The 17,059-nt window shown below is 36.4% G+C and overlaps 1 protein-coding gene across 1 annotated transcript in view; it reads right to left on the minus strand.

Annotated features, from left to right (window-relative positions):
- Positions 1-459: 459 nt before the first annotated feature.
- The window catches only part of MRPL42 (mitochondrial ribosomal protein L42), a 33,113-nt gene continuing 16,513 nt past the window's right edge, over positions 460-17,059 (minus strand). The window contains exons 5-6 of the mRNA XM_004748546.2: positions 15,965-16,128; positions 460-629 (exon numbers count right to left, since the gene is read on the minus strand). Of these exons, the coding sequence (XP_004748603.1) occupies positions 584-629; positions 15,965-16,128 (210 nt within the window). The 3' untranslated portion in view covers positions 460-583. The remainder of the gene's footprint in view (positions 630-15,964; positions 16,129-17,059) is intronic.

Here is a 17,059-nt window from a genome sequence, read left to right on the forward strand (position 1 = left end):
TACTTGTTATGTGTATTTTATATTCGTAAAATAAAGCTAAGGAGAAGAAAATGTTACTAAGAAAATCAAGAGAAAATACAGTTGCAGTACTGGACTATATTTATCCAAAAAAAAAAAAAATCTAGGTATAAATGGACCTGCATAGTTCAAACTCATGTTGGTCAGGATCAACTGCAATTTAATTATTTCCTAGAAGCCACAAGGAAGAACTGTAACATTTATTTTCTGGGTGGACCTCATGAGTTTCTTTCCAAAGGCAATTTAAAAATCTCCTTGAGAAGAACCATGCACATTTCTATTAATCATATTTACACTACTAACAATATTTGGCTGATGATGTAAAAATACTTAATCACACTAGACACATAAACATAAATGGCAGACCTTAATGTCTAAAGTAAGATGAAGTAGGTTTGTCAAATCCACAATCTCCTAATATATATAAAGAAACACACATTGTAATATATGAACACATTTATTATTATTTTGCTATATAACACGTTAGTGAATATACTCAATACATTTTCTCAAAAAGCAAATGAGACACAAGATAACATCTTTTCGATTCCTGAAAACCTCAGTATCATCTGTCTTTTGGAGGATCCAGTTTCCTACGACGTCTATGATACCTTGAAAAGAAGAACATATTTAAGGTATTATTTTAGTAAATGTTAACTGTTCCTGAAAGAAATACCAAATTTCTATGATTAGTTTGTTGTTCATTTGTACTCAATGATCTCAATGAAACCTAATATAGATAGATGTTAGATATATCCGAGATAAATATTTAAATTTTTCTTAACAAGAAGCCACTTTCCCCACTGTGAAAATTTTTTCTACTAAATAAGCATTTTGGAAAGGTTTCTTTTGCCACTCTTGAAGTTAATTTCAATATGGTAACCTGGATAATTGATCCTTAATTAAAAATTAACAATTGCCTTGGGGTAACTTGGTGGCTTAGCTAGTTAAGCAGCTGCATCCAGCTCAGGTCATGATCCCAGGGACCTGGGATGGAGCCCCACATTGGGCTCCCTCCTCAGCAGGCAGCCTGCTTCTCCCTTTTCATCTTCCCCTCCTCCTGGCTTGTGCATGCTTGTGCTCTCTCTCAAATACATAAAAAAATAAAATTTTAAAAAGACACACACAAAAATCAATAATTGTCCTTTGAACATGCTCTATTAAAGTTTTATTTATAAGGGGATGTTCTCCCTTAAATGGAGGTCTCTTAAAATCATGTTTTAATATATAATAGGATACAATTAATACTGTTTCTAGAAAATGTACGTCACAAAAAAGTAAGAAGTACATATTGAACAGTGAGGAACTTTTGTTTTTGCAATCACAAATATTTTAAAAATCATAATGCCCAACCCAAGCACAGGTGTGAGGAAATAAGCAACATCAGACCCAAATGGTTAAAGTATTAACTGGTACAACACTTATGAAAAGCAGTGTGGCAATATATACCAAAAAATATTTTTAAATAGTCATAACTTTTGATCTAGTAACTCCTCTTCTGGAAATCTAGTCTAAATCATATAGAAAAATAGTTAAAATATTAACTATCTTAATACTAAAATATTAAAGATTAATCAGGGATGGGGAGATGCAGGATGTAAATTTATATATACAGTATGATTTTTTTTAAAAGATTTTATTTTATTTACTTGACAGACAGAAATCACAAGTAGGCAGAGAGGCAGGCAGAGAGAGAAGGGGAAGCAGGCTCCCTGCTGAGCAGAGAGCCAGATGCGGGGTTTGATCCCAGGACCCTGAGATCATGACCTGAGCTGAAGGCAGAGGCTTTAACCCACTGAGCCACCCAGGCGCCCCTATATACAGTATGATTAAAGCCATGTAAAAATACACAAATTAACAAAACTTAGGAAAGATATAAAAAGAGAAATAAAATGCATGTTAGCAGTGACTGACTTGGAGTGATTTCACCAGAATAATTTTTCTTTTTGCTCCTTTGCTTTCCTTATTTTACTTATTGATTTAAGAGAATTTCTACACAGAGTACATATGTTTATGGTAATGAGTTCTCTTCAAAAATTATCTCAAGACTGCATTTTGGCAAATTGGTCTAAGTTTTATTTAATTTTCTGGTAATGTGGAAATTCAATGTAAGGATTTCTACACCATAAATGGTAAGACACATAGCTTGTGCTCTTTATTTATGATTAAGATAGTAAAGCATTCTTTTTTGCTTATTTTATGGTTTCATACTGGCAACTCTCCTATGCATTGTTATTTGATACTGATCTTTTTAAATTGCAAAAATAAAATTAAGCTGAAAAAATGAAGTACATCTATATAAAATAACACAGAACATTAAGTTGTAGAATAAAACATATAGCACAATATAATTTACATAAACTTTCCCACAGGTACTAATACCGGCATAGAAAAATTATAAAAAAGTATCATTTTTTTTAAGATTTTATTTATTTGACACAGAGAGATCACAAGTAGAGAGAGAGAGGAAGGAGCAGGCTCCCCGCCTAGCAGAGAGCCCGATGCGAGACTCGATCCCAGAACCCCGAGATCATGACCTGAGCTGAAGGCAGAGGCTCAACCCACTGAGCCACCTAGGCAGCCCCGAAAAGTATCATTTTCTTAAGGGTTCCAGTTATGTGCCAGATAATCAAGGTTTTACTAATGCAGCCCTGAAAGGTGTTCTCTCAAAGCAGCTAGTCACCAGAATAGGGGTTTGGGAAGTCACACTTTCCTTTTTTAAAAGATTTTATTTATTTATGGGGGAAGGGGGAGAGAGCATATGCACGTGAGTGGAGGGGAGGGGCAGAGGGAGAGGGAGAAGCATACTTCCCGTGGAGCAGGGAGCCAGACATGGGGCTTAATCTCAGGATCCTGAGATCATGACCCGAGCTAAGGCAGACGCTTAACCAACTGAGCCCCCCAGGTGCCCCGGAAAGTCACATTTTCTTATGATACATGAATTTCAATATCTGCTACAATCACTAGCCAGGGGCAAGCACTTTAATTTTAGGGTACCCTTATAACTTATCATCAGACTCAAACCCTTGAGAGAATTAAAAGCCCATCCTACTAATAATTAACAAGAGAGTTAAACCAAGACTATTCATGGAATACCAAGACACACTGTTACCCTTCTTAAATTACACAATGACTCGGTGACATCTGAAATAACTGTCCACAGTTCTTAATCCAGAGAACTTTATCTCCTGGTTCACACTGCAGTCTGATATTCAAATCTGTTTCCTACTGATGGGAGTAACAAATTTTTGTGGCCTCCATGGAAAACTAATAAAAGTTATTTAAATAAAAGAGTATTGCTATTCATACATTTATAGGATTGCTCTACATTTCAAGAAATTTAAAATTATTTTCCAAATCCTTCTTACTTTCCATCCAGCCTTCTTTCAATTCTTCCATTCTTCTTTCCCTCAACATAACTTTACATCTAGTTGAGCTATGTTAGCTTACTATCTTCTCTTTTAAGAGGTATTATGAGAATCAGGGGCATTTACCCATTCACTTATTAATTTTTAGATGTGTGAGCATCTACTACATGCCAGCAACTACTTCTAGAGGCTAAGAATTCTGTAGTACACAAAACAAGACAAAATCTCTACCCTCATGAAGCTTACATTCCAATGTAGGAGACAGGAAAACAAGTTAAGTTGGACAAGGAAGGTTTCAGGGAGTAAAAGCCCAAAGGAAGTGAGAAAGCTAGGTTCGCTGATACTAGCAGGAAGAGAATTCTACATAGCAAGAACAGCATATGTAAGGGCTTTGCAGGAAAGGCATGTTCAAGGAACGGTCAAGAGGCCATGTGGCTGGAACAGAGTAAACAAACAGGAAATGAGAGTGGAGAGGTAACGGAGGATCAGATCATACAGGTTCTTATAGGTTAACAGTTAAGGTCTTTAGCTTTTTTCTGAGTAACATGCGAAACTATTGGAATGTTTTCAACAGAAAAAATGTAAGAACTACTCTGGCAATGTGCTAAGAACAGACTGTAGAGAAGTAAAGTAGAAGGAGGGAGACCAGGCAATTCAGTAATTCAATAAACCAGGCAAAAGATGGTGACATGGACCAGGATGGTGGCAAAAGGAATGGTGATAATTTGTCAAATGTGGATACATTTTAGAAGACAGAGCTAATAAGATTTGCTGACAGACCAGATGCTGGGTGTGAGACAAAGAGAAGAGTAAAGAATGGCACCAAGGTTTCTGGTCTAAGCCACCAGAAGAATGGAGCAAGCATTAACTGAGATAGGGAAGGTTGAAGGAGAAGCTGGGTTGTGGGAGACCATCAGAAGCTCCATTAGAAGACAATATTAAGTTAGGGATGCCTATTAGACATGTCAAGTAGGCAGCTGGATGGATACAGTTCTGGAGGGGACAGGTCTTCACCGGAGACAGAATTGGGAGCCATGAGAATGCAGAAGGTATTTAAAGCTACAAGACCGGATGAGATCACCGTCTTTGAAAATGGGACAGGAAAGGGCAGAGAACGGAAGATTGATCCTTGAGGACTGAACTTAAGAGGTAAAAAAGATGAAATCAGTAGGAGAAACCAAGATAGTATTTGGATATGTAAAAAGAATTTCAATGAGCTATTAAGGCTGAATTAAGGAGAAAAAATAAAACCCACATACAACCATTAGGGACTGTAACACTTAAAATGATGTGTTCTGGAAAGAATTACAATGGAAGGAATACACCATCACACTTGGTGCACCTTTCAAAGAATATGTTCCAAGTTCCATGACTTTAGGTAACTGCAATGTAATGGCTAAGCTAGTTTTTTTGTTTTGTTTTGTTTTAAAGATTATATTTATTTGTCAGAGAGAGAGAGCGAGAACAGGCAGACAGAATGGCAGGCAGAGGGCGCCTGGGTGGCTCAGTGGGTTAAGCCGCTGCCTTCAGCTCAGGTCATGATCTCAGGGTCCTGGGATCGAGGCCTGCATCGGGCACTCTGCTCAGCAGGGAGCCTGCTTCCCTCTCTCTCTCTCTCTGCCTGCCTCTCTATCTACTTGTGATTTCTCTCTGTCAAATAAATAAATAAAATCTTTTAAAAAAAAAAAGAATGGCAGGCAGAGGGAGAAGCAGGCTCCCTGCCGAGCAAGGAGCCTGATGTGGGACTCGATCCCAGGACCCTGAGATCATGACCTGAGCCGAAGGCAGCGGCTTAACCAACTGAGCCACCCAGGCGTCCCTGGCTAAGCTAGTTTAATTTGTTTTCATACCCGTTATATCATTAAACAGCAAGTAGCAGGAGCCACATGGTTACATATGTTATCTTTTAAAATCAAACTCTCTACAAATCAATGTAAAAATAGTCATTCAGGCAAAGGCAGAGGGTAAGGAACTAAAAGTTCAATTTAACCCCAAACTCAATGTCTTGGGTTTCCTCAGTACCCACTTCCCAACATTAAAAACTCAAAACAGCCCTAGCACCCACTCTTACCATAAAGCCGAAAATCTAAGACTCTTTGAATTGCCATTCTAAAGTAAGTAAGATCATCAGGATTTGGAAAAGGCAAAAGGCAATTCATCAATTTCATATAACAATATTAACTTTAGACTTCCAAGCTTGAGATGATCTAATCACCGTGTTTATTGGCCACTGGGCTATTTCAGAATCAGTTTTTGTTTTTTTTTTAAAGATTTTATTTATTTATTTGACAGAGAGAAATCACAAGTAGATGGAGAGGCAGGCAGAGAGAGAGAGAGGGAAGCAGGCTCTCTGCCGAGCAGAGAACCCGATGCGGGACCTGATCCCAGGACCCTGAGATCATGACCCGAGCCGAAGGCAGCGGCTTAAACCACTGAGCCACCCAGGCGCCCCCAGAATCAGTTTTGTACAATCATACTTACCTACCCTTCTAGCCCACCCACTCTGGGTGAGGTCAATAATTAAATGCATGTAGGTTCAGGACTGAATGAAGTGAGGCAACACCTTGGGATCATAACTCACTTTGCTGACCTTGATTAAGAATTTGATAATAAGGAACATCTTACTCTACCTGAAACTCTAAATAAAATGGTAACTGAATAAACCCACATAATATGATAGCTAAACTCTGGGAATAAAACTTCTAAGAATCACTGAGAAATTTATCAGTGGACTATCCCCAAAACTACCATAAATAAAGTACCATTTCAAAGAAAAACAGAATACCTTCAAGAAGCTGTGAAGATAATTAGGTAAGATAATATTTTATCAGACAGTAACTGAGGTCCCACATACTGTATTAAGACTACTGTCTTAGAGATCATGTGGAAAAGTACAAAACAAAAGATGCATTCCTGATGAAGAGAGAATAATTTAGAGCAGGAAATATAAATAAAAAATTACCCACAATTATAACATTAACATAATCTAGTCACCTATAGTTATATATACTTGGGCTAATGGGGGTAACAGCTATTCAAAATAACTATAACCAAGTTAAATTTTATGAAGAAAGTGAGCTAAGAGCAAATGGTAGAAAAATGAAAGTACTGAAAATCAAAGGAAACAGCATTTAAGATGGCTTGATATTGAAATGAAAAGTCAAACTGGACAAAAGCAAAATCCAATTATATTCCACTTCTAAGAAACTCATCTAAAATATAAAGACACAGATAGGTTAAAAGTAAAAGAACAGAAACAGATCATGTAAACACTAGTCAAAAGAAGGCTGGATAGGCTATTAATACTAGACAAATTATAATTTATTTCAGAATAAGAAATATTAGCAGCAATTAAAAAGAAGACTTTATAAAAATAAAGGTGTCAATTCATCAAGAAAATAGAATAGTAAACATATATACAACTAAAAACAGAACTTCAAAATATATGAACACAGAATTGGGAGGAGAAACAGAAAAATCCATTAAGTACAGATGTAGATTTCAATGTTCCTCTAATAATAATTAGATAAACAGAAAATTAGTGAACTTGAAACTTGAAGAACACTATCAGCCAAGTAGACCTAACTGATATTTTTAGAACACTACCAGCAATAATGGCATAATATACACCTACGTTTTAAATGTATGTGAAACATTCACAAAGACAGACCATAATCTGGGCCATAAAACAAATCTCAAAGACTGAAATCATACAAAGTATGCTCTGTGATCACAACAGAATTAAACCAAAAATCGGTAACAGAAAGGTATCTGAAAATTTCCAAAATATTTAGAAATTGACTCACTGCTAAATAATTCATGGGTCAAAGAAGAAATCACAAAAGAAATTAAAAACCATTTTGATCTTAATTAAAATGAAAACATCAAAATTTGTGGAATGCACTAAAGCAGTGCTTGATGGGAAATTTACAGCATTAAAAAATTAAAAAAGAAGACAGGTTTCTAAACAATAAGCCTTAAGAAACTAGAAAAGGAACAAATTAAACCCAGAGTAAGCAGAAGGAAGGAAATAACGAGGAGCAAAAATAGAAAACTGGGGCGCCTGGGTGGCTCAGTCAGTTATGCATCCAACTCTTTTATTTTTTTTTAAAGATTTTATTTATTTATTTGAGAGAGATGGAGAGAAGGATCACAAGCAGGCAGAGTGGCAGGAAGCGGGAGAAGTAGGCTCAAACCCAGGACTCTGGGATCATGACCTGAGCCAAAGGAAGATGCTTAATAGACTGAGCCACCCAGGTGCCCCTGATCCAACTCTTGATCTCAGCTAAAGTCTTGATGTCAGGGTCCTGAGTTCAAGCCCCATTGTAGAGCCTACTTTAAAAGAAAAAAAAAAAAAAGGAAGAAAGAGAGGAGGAAGAGACTGATGAATCAATTAAAGCGAAAGCTGGTTCTCAAAAAAATCAACAAAGTAACAATAACAAAGTAACAACACCAGGAATGAGGAAGAAGACATCACTGCAGATTATGAAAATACTAAAAGGACATAAAGGAATATTATAAACTAGGTACAAATAAATTCAACAATCTAGATAAAATGGACAAATCCTGAAATGATCTGATACGAACCACCAAAGCTCCCTCAAGAAGAGATAAACTAAATAGTCCTATCTATTGAGTACAGAAGTTGAATTTGCAGTTAAAACTCTTTCCACAAAGAAAATTCCAGACCCAGATGGCTTCATTGGTAAATTCCAACATTAAGAAATAGTACCCATTCTACACATACTCTTCCCAAACACAGAGAAATAGTACCAAACCTACTCTATGTTGCAAGCATTACTCTGAAACCAAAACCAGACAAAGATATTATAAATCTATAGACCAATATCCCTAATAAAAATGTAAAAATTCTACAACAAAATTTTAGCAAACAGAATCCAAACAATCCATAAAAAAGAAACATATATATATACATATGTATATATGTATACATATATACATATGTATATATACATATTATATACATATGTATATATATACATATATATATATATATATATCATCATCAAGTGAAGTTTAGCCCACAAATGAAAGGTTTAGTACAATTTGAAGCCATTCAATATAATTCATCACATGAGTAAAAGAGAAAAATGTTATGATCATTTCAACAAATACAGAAAAAAGCATCTAACAAAATTCAACATCCATTCATGATAAAAACTCTCCACACCAGGAATAGAAGGGATTTTCTCAACCTGATAAAGGGCATCTAGAAAAAGACCCATATTGAAACATCACACTTAATGTTTAAAGACTCAGTGCTTTCCCTCACTAAAACTGGAAAAAAAGCAATGGTGTCCATTCTTAACACTTCTATGCAACACTGTAGTTGAGACTCTAAGCTGTGAAATGAGGCAAGAAAAAGAAATAAAAAGCATAGAGATTATAAAAGAATCTGTAAAACTGCCTTTATTCAATGAAACCATGATCATCAACACAGAAAATCCTAAGGAATGTATTTTATTTTATTTATTCATTTATTTATTTTTTTCCTTATTTTATTTATTCATTTATTTATTTTTTCCTAAGGAATGTATTTTATTTTTATTTTATTTTATTTATTTATATGACAGACAGAGAGCACAAGAAGGCAAAGAGGCAGGCAGAGAGGGAGGGGGAAGCAGGCTCCCCGCTGAGCAAAGAGCCCAATGCGGAGCTTGATCCCAGGACCCTGAGATCATGACCTGAGCCGAAGGCAGAGGCTTTAACCCACTGAGCCACCTAGGCGCCCCTCTAAGGAATGTATTTTAAAAACTACTAGAACTACTCTCAAGATCACAGGAGACAACATCAATAAACAATCATATTTCTACAACAAATAAAACTATTATAAACAAAAAATTTTTGGAAACTGAAATTAAAAAACCAATACTATTTATAATAGCATAAAAATTATGAAATATTTGAAGTAAATTTAACAAAAAATATAGCATACTCATACACACAATCTATATAAAACATTGTTCAGTGAAAATTTTTTAAAGATTTAAATAAATGGAGAAATATACCATTTTAATGGTCAGAAAGATTCAATACCATTAAGACAGCAATTCTGAGATCGTTCTAGAGACTGAATCCAATCTCCTTCAAATTCCAGCAGGTTTTTTGTAGAAACTGTTAAGATGATTCTAAAATTTATATGGAAATGTGAAAGACCTAAGACTGCTGAGACAACTTTGAAAAAAAGAACAAAATTAGAGGACTCTGCCTGATTTCAAGACTTAGTTAAAATTATTTAGCCAAAACAGAATGGTATGACAAAGACAGACAGTAGAACAAAATGAAAAGTCTAGGACCCACATAAATGGTTAACTGAGTTTCAACAAAGTTGGTAGGGCAACTCAGCGGCAAAAGAGAATATATTCAACTAATAGTGTTGGAACAACTGGAGAAACAACTGGAGATATATATATATCTCCAAAAAAATGAACCTCAACTTGTGCCCCACACCAGATATAAAAATTAACCATGAATGGATCAGAGACATAAGTGTTAGAGCTTAAATTATAAAAACTTCTAGAAAAAAAAAAACATAGCAGAAAGTGTTAGTGACCTTGGCTTAGGCAAAGATTTTTTTTTTTTTTTAATTTTATTTATTTATTTGACAGACAGAGATCACAAGTAGGCAGAGAGGCAGGCAGGGTCAGGGGCGGGGAAAGCAGGCTCCCGGCTGAGCAGAGAGCCCGACTGGGGGCTCAATCCCAGGACCCCAATCCCAGGACCCCGGGATTAGGACCTGAGCTGAAGGCAGACGCTTTAACAACTGAGCCACTCGGGCGCCCCATTAGGCAAAGATTTTTAACGTAGAATGTAAGAATCCTGAACTAAAAGGAAAAATTTGTAAGTTGGACTTTATGAAAATAATAAAAATTTTTATCTTAAAATACACTATTAAATGAAAAAGCAAGCCACAGAAAGAAAATATTTGCAAGATATTTATCTCACAAAGGACTTTGATCCACAAGTTTTACACAATAAGACAACAAATCTGCTTTTTAAAAATATTCAAAAGTTTTTTACTGTATAATTCCATTTACATGAAATTCGAGAAAGGGAAAAACATAAAAATCTAGAAATTCATGAAATTCTAAAGAGACAGGAAGGAGAGCAGTGACTGCCAAGGGCGAGGGTTAAAGGGGAAAAACGCACTGCAAAAGAGAGAACTTTTTAGAGTGATGAAATAGTCTTTATTCTGACTATAGTAGTAATCACACAATTGCATACACATTTGTCAAAACCCAACACAACGTGTACTTAAAACCGGTGAATTTTTCTGTATGTCAATTATACCTCAAACCCATCTAACTAAGAAAAGATACTTCAAAAGGAGTAAGAGGAAAACTATGAGTAGGAGACAATATTAATAATTATCATTACCGTATCATCTGAGCATATACTATAAGCTAGGCACTTAACTCCCATGATTATATATATATATTTTTAAAGATTTCATTTACGGGGCACCTGGGTGGCTCAGTGGGTTAAAGCCTCTGCCTTCGGCTCAGATCATGATCTCAGGGTCCTGGGTCCTGGGATCAAGCCCCGCATCAGGCTCTCTGCTCAGCAGGGAGCCTGCTTCCCCCCACTCCTGCCTACCTTTCTGCCTTTCTCTCTCTCTGTGTCAAATAAATAAATAAAATCTTTTTTAAAAAAAAATTTCATTTACTTGTTGACAGAGAGAGAGCACAAGCAGGGGTAGCAGCAGGCAGAGGGAGAAGCAGGCTCCGGACTGAGCAGAGAGTCCCTACATGGGACTCAATTCCAGGACCACGGGATCATGACCTGAGGTGAAGGCAGATGCTTAACCAACTGAGCCACGCAGGCGCCCCTTACATTATTATATTTTATATCAAAATCATCATGTAGTATTTATCCGAAGAATATGAAAACACTAATTTTAAAAGATATATGTTTACTGCAACATTATTTATAATAGCCAAGACATGGAAGCAATCCCAGTGTCCATTTATAGATGAATAAAGAAGATGTGGCATATATATAGAGAGAGATATAAATCTCTCTATACACACACACACACATATATAATTTTCCAATGGAATATTACTCAACCATAAAAAAGGATGAAATGTTGCCATTTGCAACAACATGGATGGATCTAGACAATATGCATTGCTAAGTGAAATAAATCAGTTAGAGAAAGACAAATACCATATGATTTCACTTATGTGGAAATCAAGAAACAAAACAAATGAACAAAGATAAAAAGAGACAAACCAAAAAACAGATACTTAACTATAGAGAACAAATTGAAGGTTACCAGAGGGGAAGTGGGTGGAGGGACAGATGAAATAGGTAAAGAGGGGGGCACCTGGGTGGCTCACTTGTTAGGCATCTGCCTTCAGCTCAGGTCATGATCCCAGGGTTCTGGGATTAAGCTCCCTACTCAGCGGGAAGCCTGCTTCTACCTCTCCCACTCCCCCTGCTTGTGTTCCCTCTCTCGCTCACTGTATCTCTGTCAAATAATAAATAAAATCTTTAAAAAAAAAAAGAAAATAGGTAAAGAGGATTAAGAGTACACTTATTATTGTGAGCGCTGAGTAATATATAGAAGTGGTGATTCACTATATTGTACACCTGAAACTAATGTAACACTGGAAATTAATCAATTACTTTTTATGCCAGGCAAATTAGGCATTATTATTTCTATTTTCTTTAATAATAAGAAGATTAAATAAATAGCTAGTAACTAGCAGAGGAGATGATTTGAGTAAGCCCAGTCCCCTTTAAAGCAAAGTTGTACGCTCAGAAAAGAGCTTGGCTTTACTGGAGTTTAAAAAGTACAAGATTGGGGCGCCTGGGTGGCTCCGTGGTTAAGCCGCTGCCTTCGGCTCAGGTCATGATCTCAGGGTCCTGGAATCGAGCCCCGCATCAGGCTCTCTGCTCAGCAGGGAGCCTGCTTCCTCCTCTCTCTCTGCCTGCCTCTCTGCCTGCTTGTGATCTCTCTCTGTCAAATAAATAAATAAAATCTTTAAAAAAAAAAAAAAAAGCACAAGATTGACTATAATATGAGATAGGTCTATTCATACAGGAAGAGTTTAACAGTGTTTATGGGGCATAAGGAATGAGTAAGTACAAAGAAAATTTCTACTTTACTCTTCACTGCATTGTTTAAAAATACTTTATACAAGCATTTTGTATCTGTTAATATAAACTTATTTAAAAAGATACTATATGGGGTGCCTGGGTGGCTCAGTGGGTTAAGCTTCTGCCTTCAGCTCAGGTCATGATCTCAGGGTCCTGGGATCGAGCCCCATGTCAGGCTCTCTGCTCAGCAGGGAGCCTGCTTCTGCCTCTCTGCCTACTTGTGATCTCTCTCTCTGTCAAATAAATAAAATAAATCTTTAAAAAAAAAAAAAGAAAAATATTATATACCTGCAATTATTACATTCATAAAGTACCAGTCTTTTGATGCCAGGATCTAAAAACTGTGAAATATTTAATAAAACATCCCTCTATGCACTGCCTGACATTTAAGAAGACCTCAATGACATCTAGAAATCAATACTTGAAAATGGCTTACATTAGTCCAAAATAAGTATTTAGATACCAAACAAATATTTGTTGAATGATTAGTGATCATACCTTAGCTTATTAAAAATTCTGAAAGTTGATGCATCACAAGGACAATGTCTATTAGTAAAAATTTTATTTATATACATAAGCTAGTATCTGGAGTATTTCTGCTAAACTTTATTAGGAGAGATACTGGGATAATCAACTGCATCTAATTAAAGTCTGCTTAAAATTGCAAGTGCCTGGTAATCCTGATGGGACAAGACATACCAAGAGATTAAATTAACTAGCAGTCAAAAGCTAATAAGCAACAAGATTAAACAAGTAATTATTTAAACATCAGGGCGCCTGGGTGGCTCAGTGGGTTAAAGCCTCTGCCTTCAGCTCAGGTCATGATCCCAGGGTCCTCGGATCAAGCCCCACATTGGGCTCTCTGCTCAGCAGGGAGCCTGCTTCTTCCTCTCTCTCTCTGCTTGCTTCTCTGCCTACTTGTGATCTCTCTCTGTCAAATAAATAAATAAATCTTTAAATATAAATAAATAAATATTGAAACATAGGTGGGATACTACACATAAAAGTCTGAAGCTAACACGCATGATTTTAAGACTCCCTAATAGTCTTCCTGCCTTTAACTTTGTTCCCTTAGAGTCCCCTTTACAGGATTTTTAGAACTACAATGATTTGGTTATACACAAAGGATGGAAGACAACTGTAGCAATATGGAACACACAGGAAGAAAACAGGTACTGAAAGTCAACAGAAGAATTTCAAGATAGGGCTTGAACTAAAATATCTAGATAATGAGACAAAATAAAGTATAAACACAAGTAATGTTATGAATCATGGAAAGAAATCACAGAATATAGTAATGACATAGATATGGGGCTAAGAAATTGTTTACTGATTTGTTTCTACATACTCTAAACCCAAAGAGCATGTATAAACAAAGTGGATACTAAATATGAAAGAAAAATCAAAGAGGATATAAAACAGAAGCAGGAATTGAAAGACACCATGGTGGCCAAAGAATTGCAGATTTTTTTCCCTGGGAAATTAATACAGAAATATCACTTTTATTATAGAAAGATTATTAAGGGAGGAACTTTTTTAATACAGAAAAAAAAGAGGTATGTTTTTGTTATAATGAATTTAAAACCTTGGACAGATACCTATTTTGAAATTTCTATGAACAATGATACTGGGAATAAGACCAAGAAAATAAATGGTCCCCTGGGTGGCTCAGTCGGTTGGGTGCCTGCCTTCTGCATGGGTCATGGTCCCCGGGTCCGGGGACTGAGCCCTGCGTTGGGCTCCCTACTCAGTAGGGAGCCTGCTTCTCCCTCTCCCTCTGCCACTCCCCCTTGCTCATGCACTCTCTCTCAAATAAATTTTTAAAAATCTTAAAAAAGGTAGACAAGTAGACCAAGGAAATAAAAAAAAAGTATAAGGGAGCATAGCATCTATATAGTAAATATAATTAAAGCCCTTTGAATGAATTTCAGCAAGACACAGAGTATGAGACTAGAGCCCTAAGGAATCTCTATTTTACCTAAGGATAAAAGAGGAAGTACCTTCTGAAGAGAAACTAAATAAGGAAACCAAGCTCCAGGTCCATACATCCATTTGCTTTCAGAATTGCTCCCCAGCAGAAGGATCCACTGACCCTTCAGACTCAACACGACCAACAATGAGTTCATCTTCCTGTCAAACCTGTTTCCCCACATATATGAACAGCACCACCATCCACCCAAACATGTCTTCAGAAACTTGGGAGGCTGCCTGTCTCTTCCCACACTTAGCCGGTAACCTACCACTGTTGATTAAAATTCTTTTTCCCCCTCCTTTCTCCTTTTATTTCCTCCTGTTATCACAGTCCTTTCTTTTATTTTCCCCATTTCTATTCCCATCTCTGGCCTAGACTATTGTAATAGTTTCCAAACAGATCCCCCCGACTCCAAACTTTTCATATACACCTTCCATGTATCCCAAGTACAGAACCCACTTCATGATTTTCTAATGCATTAACTTTTCTTCTTAAAACTTGGTAATGAAAATAAAATCTAACTTCAGCACAACACAAAGTCCTTCATAAGACTTACACTCCCTCCTCATATTCTGGGTCCCATCCAAGCTGAACTACTTGCAATTTCCCCAGTATACTCTACGACATTCTGTTCCATCAGCCTGCAGAGCCTTTTCCCCATGGCTAGCTCCTAACCATTCTTCAAGGCTCAACTGCTTGACTTTGTTTTTTTACAGTATTATTTTCTCTCCTTGACTACAAACAACTTATAAACAAGGACAGTATTTTTGATCTTCCAGCACTCAGCAGAGCAGGTGGGTGAATGTATATTCACTAATTCCATAAGCACGTCCGGCCATGAAATGTGCCAGCCTAGTGCTTAGTTACTGGCTGACTAAGTGAATAAGAATAAAGTTTGCTCAAACATAAACTACTAAAAATAGTCAGCTCTCAGTTTTGGTAGGGAATAAGACACATATACAAGAAAGAAGAATCAAAACAAGAAAAATAATTAAAACCAGAGTCAGGTAATAAGAATCCATGCAATAAAATCTGAGTATTAGCAAACAGGGCAACTAGTTTCTAAAGGAACCGAGAGCCATATATGCTGCCCAATCATTTGCTGTACCACATTTCTTTTTTTTTAACAATAACTTGAAATCTGTTAAATAAATGCATAGGTGGGCTGAGAACAAGATCAATTATTTGGCAGGAAGATGAATAAAAACAGTAAATGACTTTATCACAGAACAGAAAAATTTTCAAGAATTCTTGCAAAATTCACTGAAAGCTTTGGTTAAATTCCCCCACTAAAATAAAAGAAAAAATAAGTACTATTTCATTTTAGCTATCCTTTATGTACATCTAAAAATACAATTAAGTAGGTGATCATACTGGGTGTTAATTTCTCAATGCAGAATACAACCTCATAAGTTTGTTAATGCAGGAAAAGCCATGTATTCTTTTATTTGTCAAGTGGGGGTTAAAGAAAAGAACTTACTGTCCACGAGGATACCAACGGTGCTTAGTAGTAAAGAACATTTTGCTAAGTTGTTCTATCATGGGTCCTTGCTCCAAGTGCTCATTTTTTCCTTCTAATCTGGTTTTCAGCACTAGGTCATGTGTTTCTTCATTATTATGCAGAGGATCTGGCCGAGGGATAGGCTACAAAATAATCAGTAATCAACAGGATCAAAATGTAGGTATGTTAACCAGCATTTAATTGAGTTTACAATACAATTGTCACACTCCAGAATTCATTATAGTACCTCAAAGTAGGTTAGTATGTTTTCAGAACAGAATTTTACTTAGTTGCCTTATTCATTAAGAATCCAAAACAAGGGCACCTGGGTGGCTCAGCTGTTTAAGCATCCAATTCTTGATCTTGGCTCAGGTCATGATCTCAGGACTATGAGATCAAGCCTTGCCTTGCATGTCAGGCTTGGCACTGGGTGTGGAGCCTGCTTAAGATTCTCTCTCCCCACCCCTACCATCTTACACTATTGGTGGGAAGGCAAGCTGGTGCAGCCATTCTGGAAAACAGTATGGTGGCTCCTCAAAAAGTTGAAAATAGAACTACCCTATAGCGCAGCAATTTCACTACTGGGTTATTTACCCTAAAGAAACAAATATATTGATCCAAAGGGGCACCTGCAGCCCGATGTTTATAGCAGCAATGTCCACAATAGCCAAACTATGGAAAGAACCTAGATGTCCATCAACAGATGAATGGATAAAGAAGATGATGTGTGTATATATGTAAATATACATATATATATATATATATATATATATATATATATATAATGGAACATTACTCAGCCATCAGAAAATGAAACCTTGCCATTTGCAACAACATGGATGAACTAGAGGGTATTAAGTGAAATAAGACAATCAGAGAAAGATAATTATCATATGATCTCATTCATATGTGAATTACAAAACAAAACAGAGGAACATAGGGGAAGACAGGAAAAAAACAAGATTTGTCTTGTTTAGAAACCATAAGAGACTCTTAATCATAGGAAGCAAACTGAGGGGCTCCAGAGGGGAGAGGGTTAGGTGATAGGGTAAGTGGGTGGTGGACATGAAGGAG

Source organism: Mustela putorius, unplaced genomic scaffold (genome assembly GCF_011764305.1).
Source record: "Mustela putorius furo isolate JIRA1106 unplaced genomic scaffold, ASM1176430v1.1 tig00000788_pilon_pilon_pilon, whole genome shotgun sequence".
Classification (NCBI taxonomy): domain Eukaryota; kingdom Metazoa; phylum Chordata; class Mammalia; order Carnivora; family Mustelidae; genus Mustela; species Mustela putorius.